At 46.5% G+C, this 19,718-nt stretch overlaps 1 protein-coding gene across 6 annotated transcripts in view; it reads left to right on the top strand.

The window, feature by feature from the left end:
• LOC141144050 (NACHT, LRR and PYD domains-containing protein 6-like) overlaps positions 1-19,718 on the top strand; it is a 373,857-nt gene that overhangs the window by 218,222 nt on the left and 135,917 nt on the right. For 4 of the 6 annotated variants that reach the window (XR_012244340.1, XR_012244339.1, XR_012244338.1 and 1 more), the window contains exon 12: positions 17,954-18,014. The exons of the other annotated variants lie outside the window; for them this stretch is intronic. Coding sequence is in view for 1 of the 4 variants with exons in the window: in XM_073629400.1 (XP_073485501.1) it covers positions 17,954-18,014 (61 nt within the window). In the remaining 3 variants the exon portion in view is untranslated. The remainder of the gene's footprint in view (positions 1-17,953; positions 18,015-19,718) is intronic. 6 annotated transcript variants of the gene reach the window in all.

Here is a 19,718-nt window from a genome sequence, read left to right as displayed (position 1 = left end):
GTAAAGCCTTTACCCAGTGCTTAAATCACTCAAACATTCTGTACAGTACTATCCAATTCAGCAGAGCCTGACTATTATAGTGTATACGGCTCAGTAGGCAAAGCTAAAAAAGTTCAATATTTGTCTTGACAACAAATTTAAGAAATGACAGCAATGGTATTTGAAAATACCAGTCATATGGGTAAGAATAAGGATCATTATGGTAAATCACAAGATTTACAGCTTAGTGACTTGGGCCTACCTTATATGGAACATTAAAAATGTTAATAGTATCTGAGTGTAATTGGGCACTCCTGTTCTGTAGCTGTATATATGCAGTGTGAGATCACCTAAGGTACTGCTGCCTCTGACTGCTCAGGAGATTTGGGGTGAGATTTGGTGATATCACTGCTGTGCTGTTCACTGTTCTACTTGCTAGAGGCTCTGACTTGGAGAAGCAAAGCCCCTCCTTTACCAAGATGGCCACATCCTCCCAGTGACACAGTGTAGAAGTGTAGAATGCGACATGGAAAATCCGTAATGGAGAAAGAAAGAAAGCTGCAGAGAGACCACAGGCAATCCTGCCATATAGTCTTTTCTTATCCACCATCTTTTTTGGGGCACAGCTTCCAAAGATCAGTTTCTCCTTAAAGAGGAGGTCCATCCCCCCCCCCCACAAAAAAATTAAACATCAGCAGCTACACATACTAATATTAGGACACTTACCTGTCCTTGAATTCAGCGATGTCGGCACCCCAGCCGATGTGTCCATTGGCTCTCGGTAGCTACCGCCTTCATTGCTTGTAAGGGATACCGGCAGTAAAGCCTTGAAGCCTCACAGCCGGTTCCCTACCGCGCATGTGTGGAGCGCGCTGTGCTTTCTGAATGCCCTGGGGGTAGGAGGAGGGGGCCAAACTTCCTGCAGCGAGGTCTGCGGTGAGGTCCAACCAAAGCTGATAATGCAGTGATTGGTAAGTGCAGGAAAGTCAAAGATTCTTGTATCCCTCAGATCTCTGAGCATCATTTGTCAGATTTATTATACATCTGCTGCACACCGCCTCCTCTAAGAACTATGACACAGAGATATTTCTGCTGGTCTCCTCAAGTAATATAAGAAATGGTCCTTTAACAAAAAGTAGTAGTCTAAAATACCAGTGTGCCTTTCAGATTTTATTCTCTTTTATTACAAGACTAACAGCTTCTCATTGCTCTTTTGTCTGGTTGAGCAATAAGGTGCAGCACATTAACAGTTACAGTCCCTTGCAAAAGTATTCTCCCCCCACCCTTGGCATTTTTCGTGTTTTGTTGCCTCACCCTGGAATTAACATGGATTGTTTGAGGATTTGCATCATTTAATTTACAGAACACGCTCACAAGTTTGAAGATGTTTTTTTTTTTTTATTGTGAAGCAAACAACAAATAGGACAAAATAACAGAAAAAGTCAATGTGCATAACTATTCACCCCCCTAAAGCCAATACTTTGTAGAGCAACCTTTTGCGGCTATCACAGCTCCAAGTGGCTTTGGATAAGTCTCTATGAGCTTGCTGCATCTTACCACTGGGAGTTTTGCCCATTCCTCTTTAGAAAACTGCTCCAGCTCCTTCAAGTTGGATGGTTTGCGCTTGTGAACAGCAATCTTTAAGTCTGACCACAGATTTTCTATTGGATTGAGGTCTGAGCTTTGACTAGGCCATTCCAACACATTTACATGTTTCCCCTTAAACCACTCAAGTGTTGCTTTAGCAGTGTGCTTGGGGTCATTGTCCTGCTGGAAGGTGAGAACAATCAAATGAGGTGAGCCTCAAATCACACACAGAGTGCTACAGGTTTTGCTCAAGAATATCCCTGATTTTAGCACCATCCATCTTTCCCTCAACTCTAACCAGTTTCCCAGTCCCGACTGCTGAAAAACATCCCCACAGCATGATGCTGCCACCACCATGTTTCATGGTGGGGATGGTGTTCTTTGGGTGATGTGTTGGGTTTGCGCCAGACATAGCGTTTTTCTTTAATGGCCAAAAAGTTAAATTTTAGTCTCATCAGACCAGAGCACCTTCCTCCATACATTTTGGGAGTCTCCCACATGCCTTTTCGTAGACTCAAAACTTGCCATTTTGTTTTTTGCTGAAAGTGATGTCTTTCTTCTGACCACTCTGCCATAAAGCCCAACTCTATGGAATGTACGGCTTATTGTCGTCCTATGTACAGTGTCATGAAGCTTGAAATAGTGAAGTATTTCTCTGTTGATTCTATTACACAGTGGGGGGGGGGCCTTCTGCCCTTTTTTAAGGCTAACCCCCTCCAGACGGCTCCATGGTCTGGAAGGAAGGCATTGTTCTGTGTTTGACTGTTTGTTTATGTATTTTAATTATCCCCTGGGGCTTCTCTGTGTCATTACACATATCAGTCCTCCTATTCAAGCTATCGGACCAATCCCTGCTGACCCTGTTTCAAGTCCTCATTTGCATGGCCAAGAGGACCTAATTGAAGACTAAAGTGTACTTTACAATTGAACAATAGGAAAGTGGTTGTTGGGGGCGGGGTGGTCAAATTGCTGTGTATAAAATTGTGTTGTGTGCATCCAATAAAAGTGAGATTCCTGTTTGAACTTACATACAGCCTGCCTGGTGTTTGTTCTGAGCTATCACAACTGGATTCGAACGGCACATAGCTGTAGTTCGATTCTCGGAGCATCAGATGACCGAACCATCAGATGTTGCGATCTGCAATCTGATTAAATAGCCACAGAGGAGTGTCGGGAGAGTAGAACCGAGCGAGCAGGGGCTCGTTACATACAGATACTCCAGTCTCTGCTGTGGAACCCTGCAGCTCCTCCAGGGTTACCTTAGGTCTCTGTGCTGCCTCTCTGATTAATGCCCTCCTTGCCCGGTCCGTGAGTTGTGGTGTGCAGCCGTTTCTTGGCAGGTTTGCTGTTGTGCCATGTTCTTTCCATTTGGTTATGATAGATTTGATGGTGCTCTTAGGGATCATCAAAGGTTTGGATATTTTTTATATAACCTAACCCTGACTTGTACTTCTCAACAACATTATCCCTTACTTGTTTAGAGAGTTCCTTGGTCTTCATGGCAGTGTTTGGTTAGTGGTGCCTCTTGCTTAGGTGTTGCAGCCTCTGGGGCCTTTCAAAAAGGTGTGTCTATGTAATGACAGGTCATGTGACACTTAGATTGCATACAGGTGGACATCATTTCACTAATTATGTGACTTCTCTCTGAGTCTGATGATATTTACCAGATTCACCCTTTAATAATATATATCCTATAATAGTATATACAGTATATCTCCTCTAATAGTATATACAGTGTATCTCTTCTGTCTGTTATTCGCAGAGTGGATTAGATATTTTGCTCCCTAACCATATAGTTGGTTATTTATATTTACCACTGCATAGAGATATTTAAGAATAAATTGCCTTTTTTTTAAATGACATATTAAATTATACACCACACTTTTTTTTAAAGGTCATTAACCGATTAATCGGAACAATAATCTCCCATCTAATCGATTATGAAAATAATCGTTAGTTGCAGCCCTATTACAATCTATTAAGTAAGTCCTCAAATTTCACTCTCCATGTTATAAATGCTCTATATGCCCTCCACCTGCTGCACTGATAACCTCAAGGCGATAGCTGAAATTGTCCCCGACGTGTCTGAAGTGTTAGGTGAAACGTTGCTTATATGAAAGAAATTTAAATGTTTTCTTCTGTCACTTACACAAAGGTTGCACTACTTGCAATCGGTATGGCCTCAGACGCAAACTTCGTCTTAACACACGCCAAGCAGTTGTATGAGGGATCGCAAGTTCTCGGCTACCACGACGAGCAGACTTGTGTGGCCTTCGCTGAAAAGCCTCTTGAATTCATTGCACATTCTCCTCTGAAGTGCGTGGTCACCCTTGACTCCTCCCCTTACATAAACACCCCAATACTTCAAATTGTTTATACCAAAGATGAATGTCGAAACGCACACTGCACCATTATTACAGTGGGTTAAAGAGTTTGTTAACCCACATTGAAAACATGAAAATCACTGCCAGCCCCTCTATTAGAGCCTGGCATAGAACACTGTATAAGTCTTTTATAAAAACGAGCGTTGTAAACACCTATTTAGGACGATCTTCAAGTCAGTCACGTGACTCTCGGCCGGTTTCCAGGGCTTCTCCAGGAGGGGCCGAGATCTCCCTCTGACATCAGCCGGGAGATCACATGGCCGCTCAGCCCCTCCTGCAGGAGCCCTGGAAACCGGCAGAGAGTCACGTGACTGACCTGAAGATCGCGCTAAAACTATTCACAACGCTCGTTTTTATAAAATACTTATACAGTGTGCTATGCCTAAAATGAAATATATAAGCGCAGCGCTGTTCTTATATTTTTAATTTTATTTTATATGTTGCATGGTGAGGTGAATTCACTGGAAGTGTACAGCAGCTGTGGAGTGCTAATTAGTCTACTTTATAGTTTATTTATAACACATAACACTTTAGGTAGGTGGCGCTAATTGTCTTTTATACACAGTGTGCTATGCCTAACTATATTGGAGGGGCTGGCAGTGACATTTTAGAAACTTTTATTTGTACTAATAGCGGTAGGGATGGGGGGTGGGTGGAGACAGAGACACAGAAACTGAGCTGACAGGCAGGAAGGAGGGGGTGAGGGGGGAGAGAGAGGATAGCGGAGAGCAGGGCTGCGGATCATGGAGGGACGCAAACTGACCACAGTGGTCAGGGCTCAGCAGCCCTTGTTATTGTGGTCAGTACAGAGAGGGGGATACAGGAAGTGGCAGGTTCAGGGAGGTTTTTTTACAGTTTAGAGGGGGCAGATTAAACAGCACAAGCACGGTGCTATTTAATTTGCTTTAAGGGACCAGGATCTGTAATTTTTTTTTTCAGGTTAACAAATACTTTAAATTGGAGAACACAAAATGCCTTCTGCTGCATAGATGCCATCTTGTTAATGACTGAGGTTGGCATCTACTTGTTCTCTAGTAGTGCCGTCATTTGAAATTCTAGGCCGCGCCCATTCAAGTAATACAGGTTTCATTCACTGACAGATATGACGTTTTAAAATTGGGTCATTCTTTTTGAAACACAAATCATTAGATGGGATTGTTGTATTAGTTTTCTTTTTCTTTGGCGTTTTGTTTTTGAAAATATGTATCATATTTCATATGAAATTAGAAGAAAGAAAGCCTAAAAAAACGGATTTTTAAAACAACTTACCTGTAAAATCCTTTTCTTGGAGTACATCACGGCACACAGAGCACCATAATAATGACTATGTGGGTTATACGCTTACCTTCAGGTGATTGGACACTGGCAACCAGTAGTAAGATGGTTCCTCCCATCTAACCCCTCCTATACAGGAAGTGCCTCAGTTTTGTAGCAAGCAATGACGATCCCAAAAAGAGGGGAGGGACCTCTGTGTCCCGTGATGTACGCCAAGAAAAGGAATTTACAGGTAAGCTGTTTTAAAAATCCGTTTTTCTTTATCGTACATCACGGGACACAGAGCACCATAATAATGACTATGTGGGATGTCATAAAGCAATGCATCTGGGGGGGGGGGGAGGGGAGACATTATTCCTAAGCCCAACGGGCCTGAGATTATAAAGCAGCCTGCAACACGCTGTGGCCAAAAACACTTTGAGATCTCACATCCACCTGGTAAAACCTGGTGAACGTATGAACTGAAGACCAAACGGCTGCTTTGCAAACCTGAGCCATAGACACTGCTGGCGTACTGCCCATGATGCACTAACCCCTCTAGTGGAGTGTGCTTTTAAATCCCAAGGTGGAACCCTGCGCATTAATCCATACGCCTGGACAATAGTCTGCCGAATCCACCTGGATATAGATGAACTAGTTGCCGGCTGTCCTCTTTTAGGACCCTCAGGCAAGACAAAAAAAACTGTCAGTCTTTCGAAAAGGAGCTGACATTTCCAAGTAAACTTTTATCGATCTCACTACATCCTGTGAGTGAAGCGACCTTTCCTCCCTAGTTTTAGGGTTTGGAAAAAAGGAAGGTAAAATGATATCCTGATTCAAATTAAATTTGGAAACTACCTTTGGTAGAAAATCCGGGCGAGGACGCATGACCACTCTGTCCTGATGAAGAACCATAAAAGTTTCCTTGCAAGAAAGGGCAGCCAATTCTGACACTCTTCTAGCCGATGTTATAGCCACTAGGAAAACTAATTTCCTGGTCAATAGGACAAAAGGAATATGTGACAGACATAGCCGGGAGAGAGACTTTTGGAGGGGACTGAATGCTAGCCTCTTGCCGATCAATCGTGGGCCCTGGCATTTGGGGGAACAGTGCTCTTTGTGAGCTGTATGCCTGGGGACCCTTGAGGTGGAATTACTGTGGATTCGGGTCCTGGTCCCTCAGGACACACAGACTCTGGGGACCCTGGATTTGCCATATTAGAAATAGTGGCTGATTCATAATGCTGGGACAAATACTGTTAGGAGATGCTGATGTCAATTCCAGACACCTGTCTGTTGCCTGCTAGAATGTGTATTGTAAATAAGTCTCTAGTATGGGTAGTATGGGATCTAAGAGTCATTAGATACCCATTGTTGTTTGTGTTAATTAACGCTGCTATTGTGATAATGTTGATTGGGTTTTCTGAGCTACAAGACGGCCAGTCTGGCCTAAAGTTCATGTCTGAGTCATCTAGGCTGTCTAAAGGGATTAGTTAGTTAATTAGCTGATGTTAATTAGGTTACAGCTGTATTGTTAGAGTAATATGAGCAGGAGGTCTGCACCTCCTCTTTTACTGTATAAAAAAAGACTGTATTCCTGTCAATAAAAGAGATTCCTGTTTGAACTTACATACAGCCTGCCTGGTGTTTGTTCTGAGCTACACAACTGTGTTAGAATGGCACATAGCTGTAGTTCTAGTCCCGGAGCATCGGATGACCAAACCATCAGATGTTGCGATCTGCAGTCTGATTCTATACCCGCAGAGGAGTGTCGGGAGAGTGGAACCGAGCGAGCAGAGGCTCGTTACAGAATATGCCTAATAGGTTCAAAGGGCTGACTCTGTAAGGCTGAAAGTACCAAATTTAGGTCCCAAGGACATAAAGGTGGTTTAAGCGGTGGCCTCAGGTGCGTTACTCCTTTGACAAAGGTCCGCACCAAAGAATGGGATGCAATTGGTCTCTGGAAAAAAACAGATAAGGCCGAAATCTGTCCCTTAATTGTCCCTAAAGCGAGCTGCAAGTCTACTCCTGTTTGGAGAAAGGCGAGAACTCTTCCAATCGTATACCTACGAGGGTTCCATTTCCTTTTCTCACACCAAGAAATGTATGACTTCCATACTCTGTAATAGATAGCTCTAGAAACTGACTTTCTAGCGTTTATCAAAGTGGACAAGACTGAACCCATAATACCACGGTCTTTCAATAGTCTTGTCTCAATAGCCAGGCCATCAAATTCAGCGACCGTAAAGAAGGATGGAATATGGGCCCTTGAGACAACAGGTCTGGGCGGCAAGGAAGGACCAACGGGTCCCCTACTGCCAATTTTACAATCTCCGAGTACCATGATCTCCTGGACCATGCTGGGGCCACTAAGATATAGGCATATATCAGAGAATACTGATCCCAAGGAACCACTAATGCGTCTATTCCGACAGCAAGCGGATCCTTGGTCCTGGATACAAACCTGTCCAGTTTGGCATTGAATCTGGATGCCTACAGATCCACATCTGGGGTCCCCCAGTATTGGCAGATCTGTAGAAACACCTCGGGATGCAGGGACCATTCCCCTGGTAACAATTTCTGGCGGCTCAGGAAATCCGCCTGCCAATTGTCCACCCCCGGGATAAACACTGCTGACAGAAAAGGCTGATGTTTTTCTGCCCAGGTTAGAATATGATCTACCTCTCTTTGAGCTGCCCGACTCCTGGTACCTCCCTCGTGGTTGATATATGCCACTACTGTGGAGTTGTCGGACTGGACTCTGACAGGAAGCCCCCGCAACCTGGACGTCCAGAATCGCAGGGCCAGACGAGCTACCCGAATCTCTAGTAGATTGATGGGCAGAGTCCTCTCTGTCTGGGATCATACTCCCTGAACAGATGCTTCCTCTAGGACTGCTCCCCACCCAAGAAGACTGGCGTCCGTGGTTATCACCCTCCAGGCTACAGGTGGGAAAGCCTTCCCCCTTTTTAAGTTGCTGGTTCTTAACCACCAAGAGAGGTTCCATAGAACCTGTGGAGATAGAACCATAGGCTGATCCAGGGTTCGAGCTGACCTGTCCCAGGCTTTTAGAATACTGTTCTGGAACACTCTGGAGTGGAACTGTGCATATGGAACTGCGCTGAAAGATGACACCATCTTGCCCAGTAATCTCATGCACAGCCAAATAGAAGGGGCTAGTTCTTTTTTCACCTTCTGTACAAGTTCCACTATGGAGGCGACCTTTAAGGGCAGAATGAACACCTTTTCTTGGGCAGTGTCCAAGACCAGACCCAGATACACCAAGGCTTGGGTCGGACAAAGAGCCGACTTGTCCAAATTTAGTACCCAACCTAGGCGTTGTAAGACGCGCACTGTACTTGACACGTTTAGAATTAGTGAAGGGCGAGAGCATTCCCTTAGAAGTAGATCGTCCAGATATCCTATTATGGAGACTCCTTGAGATCTTAGGGAAGCCAACACTGGGGCCAGAACCTTCGTGAAGACCCTGGGGGCCGTGGCTAGACCGAAAGGTAATGCCACAAACTGGAAATGACTGCCCTCTACAGTGAAGCGTAAAAACCTTTGGTGTGGTCTGAAGATCGGCACATGGAGGTACGCATCCTTGATATCTATGAATGCTAAATAGTCTCCCCTTCTCAGGGACCTTATGACCGAGCGAACCAACTCCCTGCAGAAGGATCGGACGTTTACAAAGAAGTTGAGACCCTTGGGATTAGGAATTTTATAAGAGGGCTGCTTCCCCTTCTTTTTAATAGGAAGCAGAGCACTCTTACCTCCTGAGATCTTTTGGATATTTTTATCCAGATCATCGCCAAACAGGCGCTCTCCATAAAAAGGAAAGGCAGCAAGTAGCCTTTTACATGGTGTCTCAGCAGACCAGTTGTTTAGCCACAATACTCGGGGCATATGAACTGATAACGCAAAAAGAGACATCTGTTGAATTGAGTCTTTTAAAGCGTCTACCGCAAAACACAAGGCATGAGGGATCTCTGATAGCTCCTCAGCAGATTCCCCCTGGCAAGATATGTTCTTTACTATCTTCTTAAAGCGATCCTTTAGGGATTGACAAATCCCAATAGCTGCAATAGCAGGCTGAACTGCTGCACTGGCAACTGAAAAGGAGGCCTTTAATAAGGACTCTAGCTTTTTATCAGCCGGATCCTTGAAAACCTGGGCATTAGCCACTGGACAGGTTAACCTCTTATTCACAGAAGATATGGCAGCATTTACCAAAGGTGTGCTCCATTTCTTCCTAAACTTTTCCTCCATAGGGTATAACACAGAAAACCTCTTGGGAGGTAAGTATATCCTGTCAGGATGTTCCCAGTCCGCACAAATTACCTGCTCCAGTAACGGATGCAAGGGAAAAGCTTGGGAAATTTGTTTAGGTCGCAAAGATCCCAAAGTAGAACAAGAGAGTGCAGACTCCTGAGCCGGAGGTAACTTAAACCCAATTCGTACCATCTCCATTAGAGATTGGATAAACAATTTCTGGGAATGGGAGGCTGACATTGGTTCTTCAGAGCCAGAGTCCTCAGCCGAGGAATCTTCAGCCTCCCCTACTTCCTGGTCCTTTAAGACCAACTCCTCCGGATCCTCTGCCCATTCTGGTTCCAGGTCACCTGGACCCATCTGGCTATAAGAGTCCTGGGGCTCTAGTGACTCACCAATTGGCCCAGGCTCAGGGGAGGGAGATCTATTACGCTTCCTTCCCCCCTGTGTTACAGAGACAATCATGCCAGCTATCTTGCCTTCCAGGCCTGCTAAGGCAGATGCCAAATCATCCTTAGTAACATAAGCCGAGGCAGGTACATTGGTAGTGGCTACTATGCCTGACAAGTGTAATGGCTCAGCCAGGTCAGAAGCCGCAGGTCCTTCAGTAGAGACTGAGGCTGCATCAGTATGGAAACAAGATATTTGGGGGGGCACACTCTAAAAAATGCATTAAAGATGGTGCAGCCATAAGACCATACAGTAGAAGAAAATATTACAGCGCACACATGCAAAAAAGACATTTACCTCAAGCAAGGCATCAGTATGGGGTTGGTCTCCTGCTATTTGTGGAGGGACTTTTACCCCTGGGCTTGCCTTGTTCCCTGTTGCTCATCTTTTGGAAGACATTTCTTACATACGAGAAACACCAAGGAGTACTCCCCACAACTACAACCAGTCCTTAACCTGTCACCGCTGTCCAAGACCATCCGATTCACGTGCCCACCATTCGTTCTGCGCACGCCAGGAGCTCCATGCTATAAACCCCAGCATGGGATCCAGCGTGTGCATCAGCGGCCGGCAACCTGCCCACCGCATGGCGCCAATCGGCCTCTGTAACCCCGGACAACGGATCAAGGCTCACTGTGGTAGTTCAGAAACGAAACAGGGGGAAATACACATACACATTATATATATATATATATATATATATATATATGTATTTATGTTAGAAGGCCAGTGTGCTGGCCTGAATTTATGGGAGGAGCCCGGAGGGTATTTAAGCTAACCACTTCCCTTCCTCTTTGTCAGTTTCAGTGAACGATACTACATGTCACTGTGCTGACTCTTCCCAGCTTACCTTGTGTTTGTAAATCTGTGCGTTAGATTACAAGTGGGTTTCGGCGTCTTTGTCGGCGGGTCTCGCTTGCTGTTGCAGGTAGGGTTCAAACCTTTTTGTTCATATGCAATGTTACCATTCGATATGTTTCCTATACCTGCAAACTTAGATTACAGGCTCCCTCTGCCTTGCTTGTCATCCCATCCACAAACATACGATTCGTTCGTAGATCCAAGCCTCTGAGCCATTGTCGGTTGTTCTCCGATATCACTCGATACAGGCTTCATTTTCTCATAGGATTCACTGTCTATGGGGTTGCCGTCTCATCCATTTGGAGATCAGCATGTATTGTTTGCATGGGTTCTGTGTCTGATTGAGGTGTTAATTGGACCCACCTGGGGCCTTGTCTGCACCTTGATTAGCCTGGGGGGCTGGGTGGTTGGTATGTGTTTAGTTTTAGAAGTAAGGGGTGGTATACACGCTACAACCGATTCGTATCGGATTCACTTCATACATCTTACAACCGAGTCGTACCGGAGTCATCTCTTTACAAACCGATTCATATTGCATACCTGATACAATCCGATTCGACCCTAGTCGCATCGTCGGGACAACGGTTCGCATCGGATGCATCCCGCACACTGATTCTTATTAGTCCCTGTAGTACCCCACAAATGGTTCATTGTTTATGTAATTTTCTACTGACTGTTTCGTATTCCTTTCATATCATACAAATTACAGTCCAATTCAAGCCTAGTCGCCTCGGCGGCACAACGGTTCGCATCGGTCTTATCCCGCACACCAATTTGTAGTGGTTCTTGCCATACCCTACGATTCATTATTTATTTATTTTCTGTCTGATTCACATCACCTCAGCAGCTACATGCATCACAGTCCACTCCAAACCTACAGTAGTCGCACAAGTGTGATAACGGTTCGCGTCACGAGTATCCCACACACCAATACGGAACAGTCCCTATCACAAATCTACGATTCGTTACGTATGGCACTTCACAGTTCCTTCCTACATATACAAATTTCTGCTATCCTTTTTCTTTTCGCCTATCAGTAGGTGACCTTTCTTGCAATCGCTGCAAGCTACGCATCTGATCATAACTCCTTGCAATCGCTGCGAAACACGCATCTCAGCATATACCTATTTGCAATCGCTGCAACATGCATCTCAGTATAAACTCCTTGCAATCACTGCAAGAACACGCATCTCAGCATTTACCCATTTTTGCAATCGCTGCAAAAAACATGCATCTCAGTATAAACTTCTTGCAATCACTGCAAAACACGCATCTCAGCATTTACCTATTTTTGCAAAAGCTGCAACACGCATCTCAGCATATACCCATTTGCAATCGCTGCAAACATGCATCTCAGCATAAAGTCCTTGCAATCGCTGCAAGCACACTCAGTGGCACCTACTCATTATTTTCCGTCTGTCTTTTCTCCCTCAGGTCAGTCAAGTTCAGGTTCCATCCTGTACCAGGTTGGACGTTATTTCCCAGGTAAAAAAAAAAAAAAAAAAAAAAAAAAAAAACTTTGCATCTTCACCAGGGCCAGTCGCATACAAGGGGGACAAATAAAAAAAAAAAAGAGAGTTAGAAATCGTGTTGCACTTATGTCACCCCTACTGCAGGTGTTCCCGGTCGACCGAGTTTCGATCCTAACCAGGACCTCGCTATTAGAGTGTCAGTCAGGTGCGTAGTTCACGGGTTTTTCTATCACATCATTCTGCAGCACCCTGTCACTATACCGTTACTTCACATACATCATTGGGTATGCTCTCCAGGCGTTAGTTCTGTCACATATGTCTATACATGACACTCTGTTTTCGAAGGGCGACCCTTCACCTCGCAGACAAGGTCGCTTAACAGTAGGCTTGCTGGCAGTGCAAGCATTAGCAGGCCGAGCACACGTCACCTTCTACAGACCGCAACATTCCTACGTAGGCCGTACCAGACTTCTACTTTTCATCCCAGTACGCCCTGGGCTTCTGGTCTTCAGGTTTGTGTTCACCACAGACAGGCACCCGAGCTATCGGTTATCTGGCCAGTCACCTCCTGGCCCACCTCGGTCGCCTCGCACTCTTTTGAGTTTTCTAAAATCTCACTCTACAAAGTTCTGCACAACAGAACACTGTCACCTCCTGTCTACGCCTATCATTCCTTTTCCTGTACTTCTTCCTTTTTCCTCCTCTCCAAGTTTTCTCTTTACCACTCCGCTCTCTATCCTATGGCTATGACTCTTCTTAAACATGAGCACCCCGCCCCCTTTTTTGTCTTCTAGCCAGAGCCATGTCACAGGCCGGCAGCAAGAACTTCACACCAGCCCCTCTGTCACCCTCCACGGGCTCAGAGCATGGCAGCGTACAGTCCCTCAGAGGATGGACCATCCCCAAGCTCATTTCTGAGCTGAGACGCAGGGATATTCCCTTTCCTGCTACGGCCAGGAAGGCAGAGCTGTTCAGGCTTCTCTTCCCACCTCCAGCTGCATCTGGACCCAGCACCCAGCAGGCATCCCTGCTATCCATCTCTGGAGCCATTTCCCAGTTGCATTCTTTGGTCACCTCCTTAACCACAACAGTTTCGGATGTCCAGGCCAGAGTCACACTTTTGGAAGTTCGCCCACCCACGGCCCTCCCTGACCCGGTCTTGGTCCCGATGACCGCTTCTCCTTCTGCAGGTACACCAGGCCCTACACCTATGATCCTCCCTGCTCATCTTGTCCCGGCCAGCGTCAGGAAGGATATATTTGAGGGAAAAAACGTAAATTTGGCATCCCTGCTCATCTCAGCCCATGACTTAGCTGACAACAAATCATACGCCTGGGGGGACGTCACAGTGGTTGTCAAGTCAAAAGACCCCATCCTTGGTCGTAAGCTGTCAGCCACTGAATTTGCCCTGGCCTTCGGGATGTACAGAGACGTCCTTTGTTCAGCCACCCCCAGCAGGAGGGAGGAGTTGGACTTGTACCTCCATGCAGTGTTAGATCTTGCTTATAAATATGGGGGTTTTGCTTTCTATGACTACCATCGCTCGTTTTCAGCCAAAGCAGCAGCGAGACTCGCCCAGTTCCAGATCAACACGGACTGGAGCGTCACAGACACAGAACTGTTTTGTCGCCACTTTGCCGGTCTTCGTTCCCCACTCTGTGCAATTTGCCAATCTTCCACCCACACAGCAAATTGGTGCTCTGAGGCAGCCACAAGACGCCCCTCAAATTTTCCTTCCACCTCCGGCTTCGGCCGGGGCCCACCAGGCCAGCCACAACAACAGCAGGTAGACAAGTTGGGACGACCAGTCTTTTCAGTGGGGGGGGCGACCATATGCAACAACTTTAACCAAGGTGCGTGCTCCTTCAACCAGTGCTGCCTTCTGCACATCTGTACTTCATGCCACAAGGCACACCCAAAGACCACTTGTCACCTAAAGCAGCTTAACAAATCCTGACTAAGCCGGGTGGATGTTATGTGGTTGGGGTTTTACCTCTCCACACACCCTACCCCTTCACTGGCCGTATTCCTACTACATGGCTTCACGGCAGGATTCCACACCGGCCTCATCACCTTACCCCACTCCATTCACGAGTGCAAGAACCTGCAGTCAGCGGCTACTGATGTTCAGGCTATTGATGCCCTGCTACAGATGGAGATAGATAAGGGCTTCATCATCGGCCCCTTCTCACAGTCACCTTTTCAGATCTGGAGAGTCAGCCCTATTGGGCTTGTCAAGGGCAAGTTCACAAATAAACTCCGCTTAGTTTACGACTTGTCTGCACCTCATTTCTCACATATCCCAAGTCTAAATTCCCTGATCCCTTCCGAGGAGTTTTCTCTCAAATACGCATCAGTCGATCTGGCCATCCAGGCCATCATTAAGATAGGCACCGGTGCCTGGCTATCCAAAGCGGACATCGCAGACGCGTTCAAGCTCCTGCCTATTGAGCCATCCCTCTGGCGGTGGCACGGCATGAAATGGAGGGATTCCTACTATTTTGCCACCAAGCTGACCTTTGGGTCTAAAAGCAGCCCATGGCTGTTTGACGTTTTCGCCCAGTCCCTCACTTGGATTCTGTCACACCAGGCCCAATGTCACAGGGTTATCCATTATCTGGATGATTTTCTGCTTATCGAACAGCCAGACATACCCCCGGTGGATCTAGACAAGCTAAGAGTGGTCTTCAACAATCTCAATGTGCCTATAGCTGAACACAAAGTGGAAGGCCCGGCACGCTCCATCACCTTCCTAGGCATCATCCTGGATACACAGGCCATGCAGGCTAGCCTGCCTTCTGACAAATTAGCCCGGGTTAGGTCAGTCATCCACGAGTTTACCCAGTCACAGCAGTGTGCTAAAAGACAGCTGCAGTCCTTGATAGGAATGCTCACATTCGCTATGAGGATTATTCCTCAGGGTCGGTCATTCATCTCGCGGCTCTTAGTCTTTCTCACCCGAGTGCAGGACCCCGACCAAGTCCTTAGACTAGACCCATCAGCAATAGCAGACTTAGCCATGTGGGACGAGTTCCTCACCAACTGGAACGGCATATCCATGTTTATTCCCTCAGTATCACCTCACTCGCCACAGGTAGTCACAGATGCCGCAGCCTCCACAGGCTTTGCTGCAATTTTTGGCCATCACTGGTTTGCTAGTCCCTGGCCCCCAGAAATCTGCCTGATTCCCGGTTTCACTCGATCTTCATCGTTGTTTGAGCTATACCCCATCGTGGCAGCGGCCCAAGTCTGGGGCCACACGTGGACAGGTCAGACAGTACTCTTTACCACAGACAACCAGGCTACAGCCGACATCATTAATAAAGGTAGATCCAGGTCGCTCCCCCTCATGTCCTTCCTGCGCAGGCTGGTGCAATTATCACTACATCCCCAATTTAACGTTTACTGTGAACATATCCCTGGCAAGTGCAATGCCGCAGCCGATGCACTATCTTGCTTCAATTTTGTCTCCTTCTTCCAGCAGGAACCCGGTGCCGACACATCATCCACTCCTATCCCACCTTGGTCTCAACTAACAATGGATTGAAGCCACACCTTGCCAATGCCACCTGGCTCATCAACCACTCGCTGTCTAGCAACACACTAAAGGCTTATCGCATGGCCTGGAATGTCTACCGTAGGTTCCTAGCCGCTTGCCCCAGGACCACAGCAGACGACGTCACTCACGTCTTAGCCTTTGTATCTTATTGCCACACACAGCTGGCTCTCGCTCATAACACTATCAGGCTGTACCTAGCCGGTATTCAGCATTTTCTATCCTTGCAGGATCCCGGAAAGCCATCTGTATTCACAGCCCATACAGTAAAAGCCCTGCTGCGTGGTATTCATAAGCAGCAGCCCGCAACCAACGGCAAACGCTTACCCATCACGAGCAATATCTTTAGGGGCATGTCCGAAATGCTCACACGTTCCCCCTTTGGAGTCTTGCCCAGCCTAGTCATCCAGGCGGCCATCTACCTGGCTTTCTACGGCTTCCTACGGCCTAGCGAGTTCACATCTGGTAGCACCAGCAGTCAGATCCTGTACAGACACCTCCTAACTCGCTTCCCAAACAGTTATGTCCTTCATCTTACGGTCTCCAAAACGCAACAAACCGGACCCGGAGTGGATATCCACTTCTTTCTGACCAGCAACGCCTGGTGCCCAGTAATGATCCTTGACCGCCTGCTCTCTCACCTACCCAGCCAGTCAGTCTCCAGCCCATTACTGCCTTTTCCGGTCAACCCCCTGAGTAGCAGTCAGTTTATCAAACATGTTAGGGTCCTACTGGTCAACTTAGGCCTAGACCCCGGACGATATTCTGGACATTCCTTCCGGATCGGCGCAGCCTCAGCTGCATCTCAGCATGGAGTACCGGACCATGTGATCAAAAAGCTAGGCCGATGGAAGTCCACCTGCTTCGCCAGGTACATTCCAAACCCTCAAGTGGAAATGGCCCTTGCCTTCTCCAAGCTCGCTCAATGAGGTTAGAGGCAATAAAGATACTTCCCTACCTGGTTATTTTTGGCCCCTTTTCTTGCCATACCTACCAGACGACCAAAAGCCACACCTCAGGTCTATTTATGTTGTGAGTCTTGTCGCGTGTTTATGTGATCCACATTTGTCTCGGTCTTAGGGCCACGACCATAAGTTAGAAGGCCAGTGTGCTGGCCTGAATTTATGGGAGGAGCCCGGAGGGTATTTAAGCTGACCACTTCCCCTTCCTCTTTGTCAGTTTCAGTGAACGATACCCTCCCTCCCATTCCCCTTTTTACAGCACTTCTCAGCAAATTCTCCTCCACAATCATCCATTACTTATCTTGGGTATGGCCCCTTTTCTTGCCATACCTACCAGACGACCAAAAGCCACACCTCAGGTCTATTTATGTTGTGAGTCTTGTCGCGTGTTTATGTGATCCACATTTGTCTCGGTCTTAGGGCCACGACCATAAATATTATATATATATATATATATATATATATATATATATGAACCCCAACGGGGAGTACTCACCATCCCAAGCAGCAGGGCCTGTCTTGCCAGGCCCAATCTTCCCCCATCACGGCGGGTAGCGCCTCTAAGGACCTTCAGGGGCCGGGTCCCCCATATATTGGGGTCCACACCCCTGGACCTGTAAAGAACACTTTGTGGTTTCCTTGGGCAAGGTTGACCAGGAATACCAACTTTTAACAAGGGTCCAGCGCCTAAAAAGGACACATTACAAGCAATACCTCGTTCTTGAGCCGAGGTTCGGGTACCATCCACTTTAGCTTAGTAAGCCATCTGAATGGATCCGATTATAACGTCCTCAGTGGGACATTCTTTGAAGAAACTGAAGAGCTTCAACAGCCATGACCATCACCTTCAAGACACTGGCGAAAAAACTGAGGCACTTCCTGTATAGGAGGGGTTATATGGGGGGAACCGTCTTACTATTGGTTGCCAGTGTCCAATCACCTGAAGGTAAGCGTATAACCCACATAGTCATTATTATGGTGCTCTGTGTCCCGTGATGTACGATAAAGAAAAGAAAACGAATGCAGCCATCACTTCTAAGAATTAGTAAGCTGCAATATAATGTGTGATTTTGGGTTTAATACCGCTTTAACTTTTAGTCATTTTTATTTAGTCTAGGTTGGATGTCATTACCGAACTTCAGTATAATTTTTCTTTTTTTTATGTTTTACAAGCCAAAATTATGTCCAGTTGCATCCAGAAGGGGCTTTGTTGGTGTCTGCTCCTTCGGCAGAGGTAAGTTTAACTACATATTCAAACTGTGTCCTTGCAGCAGAAAGGTTACTGTTACCCCCCTGATGTTTTTATCACTGTCCCTTTTGCTGAGATTTCCCCTCCCTTCCTATCCTGGTGAAAACGCTGATATACCCCCATGTCCTGCAAAATGAAAATTGACTGACTGCCTACATATATATTTGGTAAATCTGTTTGTCACCGCTGTTTCAACTCCATCTGTAGCCATGTTAACATTATTTCAATGTTTATTTAGCTATTAAGTCTTACCTAAATGATGGGCTCCCTTATCGTTACAATTTTGGCCTCTTGGTCCTCCTGCAATTTGATTGTGATGTGAAAGCTTTGCTCTGCTAGCTGTGTGCCTTTATATCACATCCTAATTGATTAATTGCCAGATTCCATCCACACCCAACACAGTATAAAACAAGGCTTTCTTTACGGGGGAACACATACAGGGGGCTGCACATACAGGGTTTTTTCCAAAGAAGTGGGGTTCTTTAAACAAGTGGCACTTCTGCTCTTGCACTTCATTGATTTGCACAAATCAAACTACAACAGACTGCAGGTGACCCTATTTTCAAATTATCTCACCTTCCTCTCTGAAACATGCACTCTTTACCGATCCTCCTTTCCACAATTGCTGCCTCTCTCCTCAAACTCTTTTCTTCACCCCTCTGCTCCACCCCACAATCTGTACATACTTCTCCCCTCCCCCTATTACTGCACTCATCACCTCTTTCTAACTCTAAGCCCACTTGCTAACAAACCCCCCAGGATACTGAAGCATGTCTCTTCATACAAATCATATTCTCATACTACCTCCCTTACTCTTCTACTTCCCCTAATCGCTGGAGATATTTCCCCAAACCCTGGGCCTCCCTTATTTAACTGTACCCAACACACCCATCACCATCACCCTACACCCTCTGACAGTAGTCGCAATCTAAGCAATTTAGTCTCCATTCCTCTTCTTCCCAACGCCAGCCTCCCTCTCTCCTGCACCCTCTGGAACGCCCGTTCTGTCTGCAACAAAATCACTGCTGTTCATGACCTCTTTGTCACTAATTCCTTTAATCTACTTGCTCTCACCGAAACCTGGCTCTACGAATCTGACAAGCCTTCTCCTGCTTCCCTCTCCCAGGGTGGCCTTCACTGGACTCACTCCCCTAGGCCTCATGGACGCAAGGGAGGTGGAGTGGGATTCCTCCTATCCCCCCAGAGCACCTTCCAGGTTATTCACTCTCCTCCCTCTTTTTCCCTCTCATCATTCGAAGCCCACTGTATATGTCTATTCGCTCCTACTTCCCTAAGAATTGCTGTCATCTACCAGCCCCCTGGACCATTATCGACTTTCCTTGATGAGTTTTCTGCCTGGCTACCCTACTTTCTCTCTTCGAAAATTCCCACAATCCTTCTCGGTGATTTCAACATCCCTGCTAATACAAACACTCCTGCTACTTCTAAACTTCTTAGTCTAGCCTCTTCATTTGACCTGAAGCAATGGGTACAGGCTTCTACTCACTCTGATGGGAACACCCTTGACCTTGTATTCTCCTACCTATGCACTCCATGCAACTTCTCAAACAATCCTTTTTCCTCTCTCCGACCATCACCTTATTAGTTTCTCTCTCCCCCTGTCTTCCACCACCTTTCCCTCTAATCGCTTAACCATCACCCGTAGAAACTTTCGCAACTTCAACTCCT

Source organism: Aquarana catesbeiana, linkage group LG05, assembly GCF_042186555.1.
Source record: "Aquarana catesbeiana isolate 2022-GZ linkage group LG05, ASM4218655v1, whole genome shotgun sequence".
NCBI lineage: Eukaryota > Metazoa > Chordata > Amphibia > Anura > Ranidae > Aquarana > Aquarana catesbeiana.
This window is presented reverse-complemented; position numbering and strand designations above follow the sequence as displayed.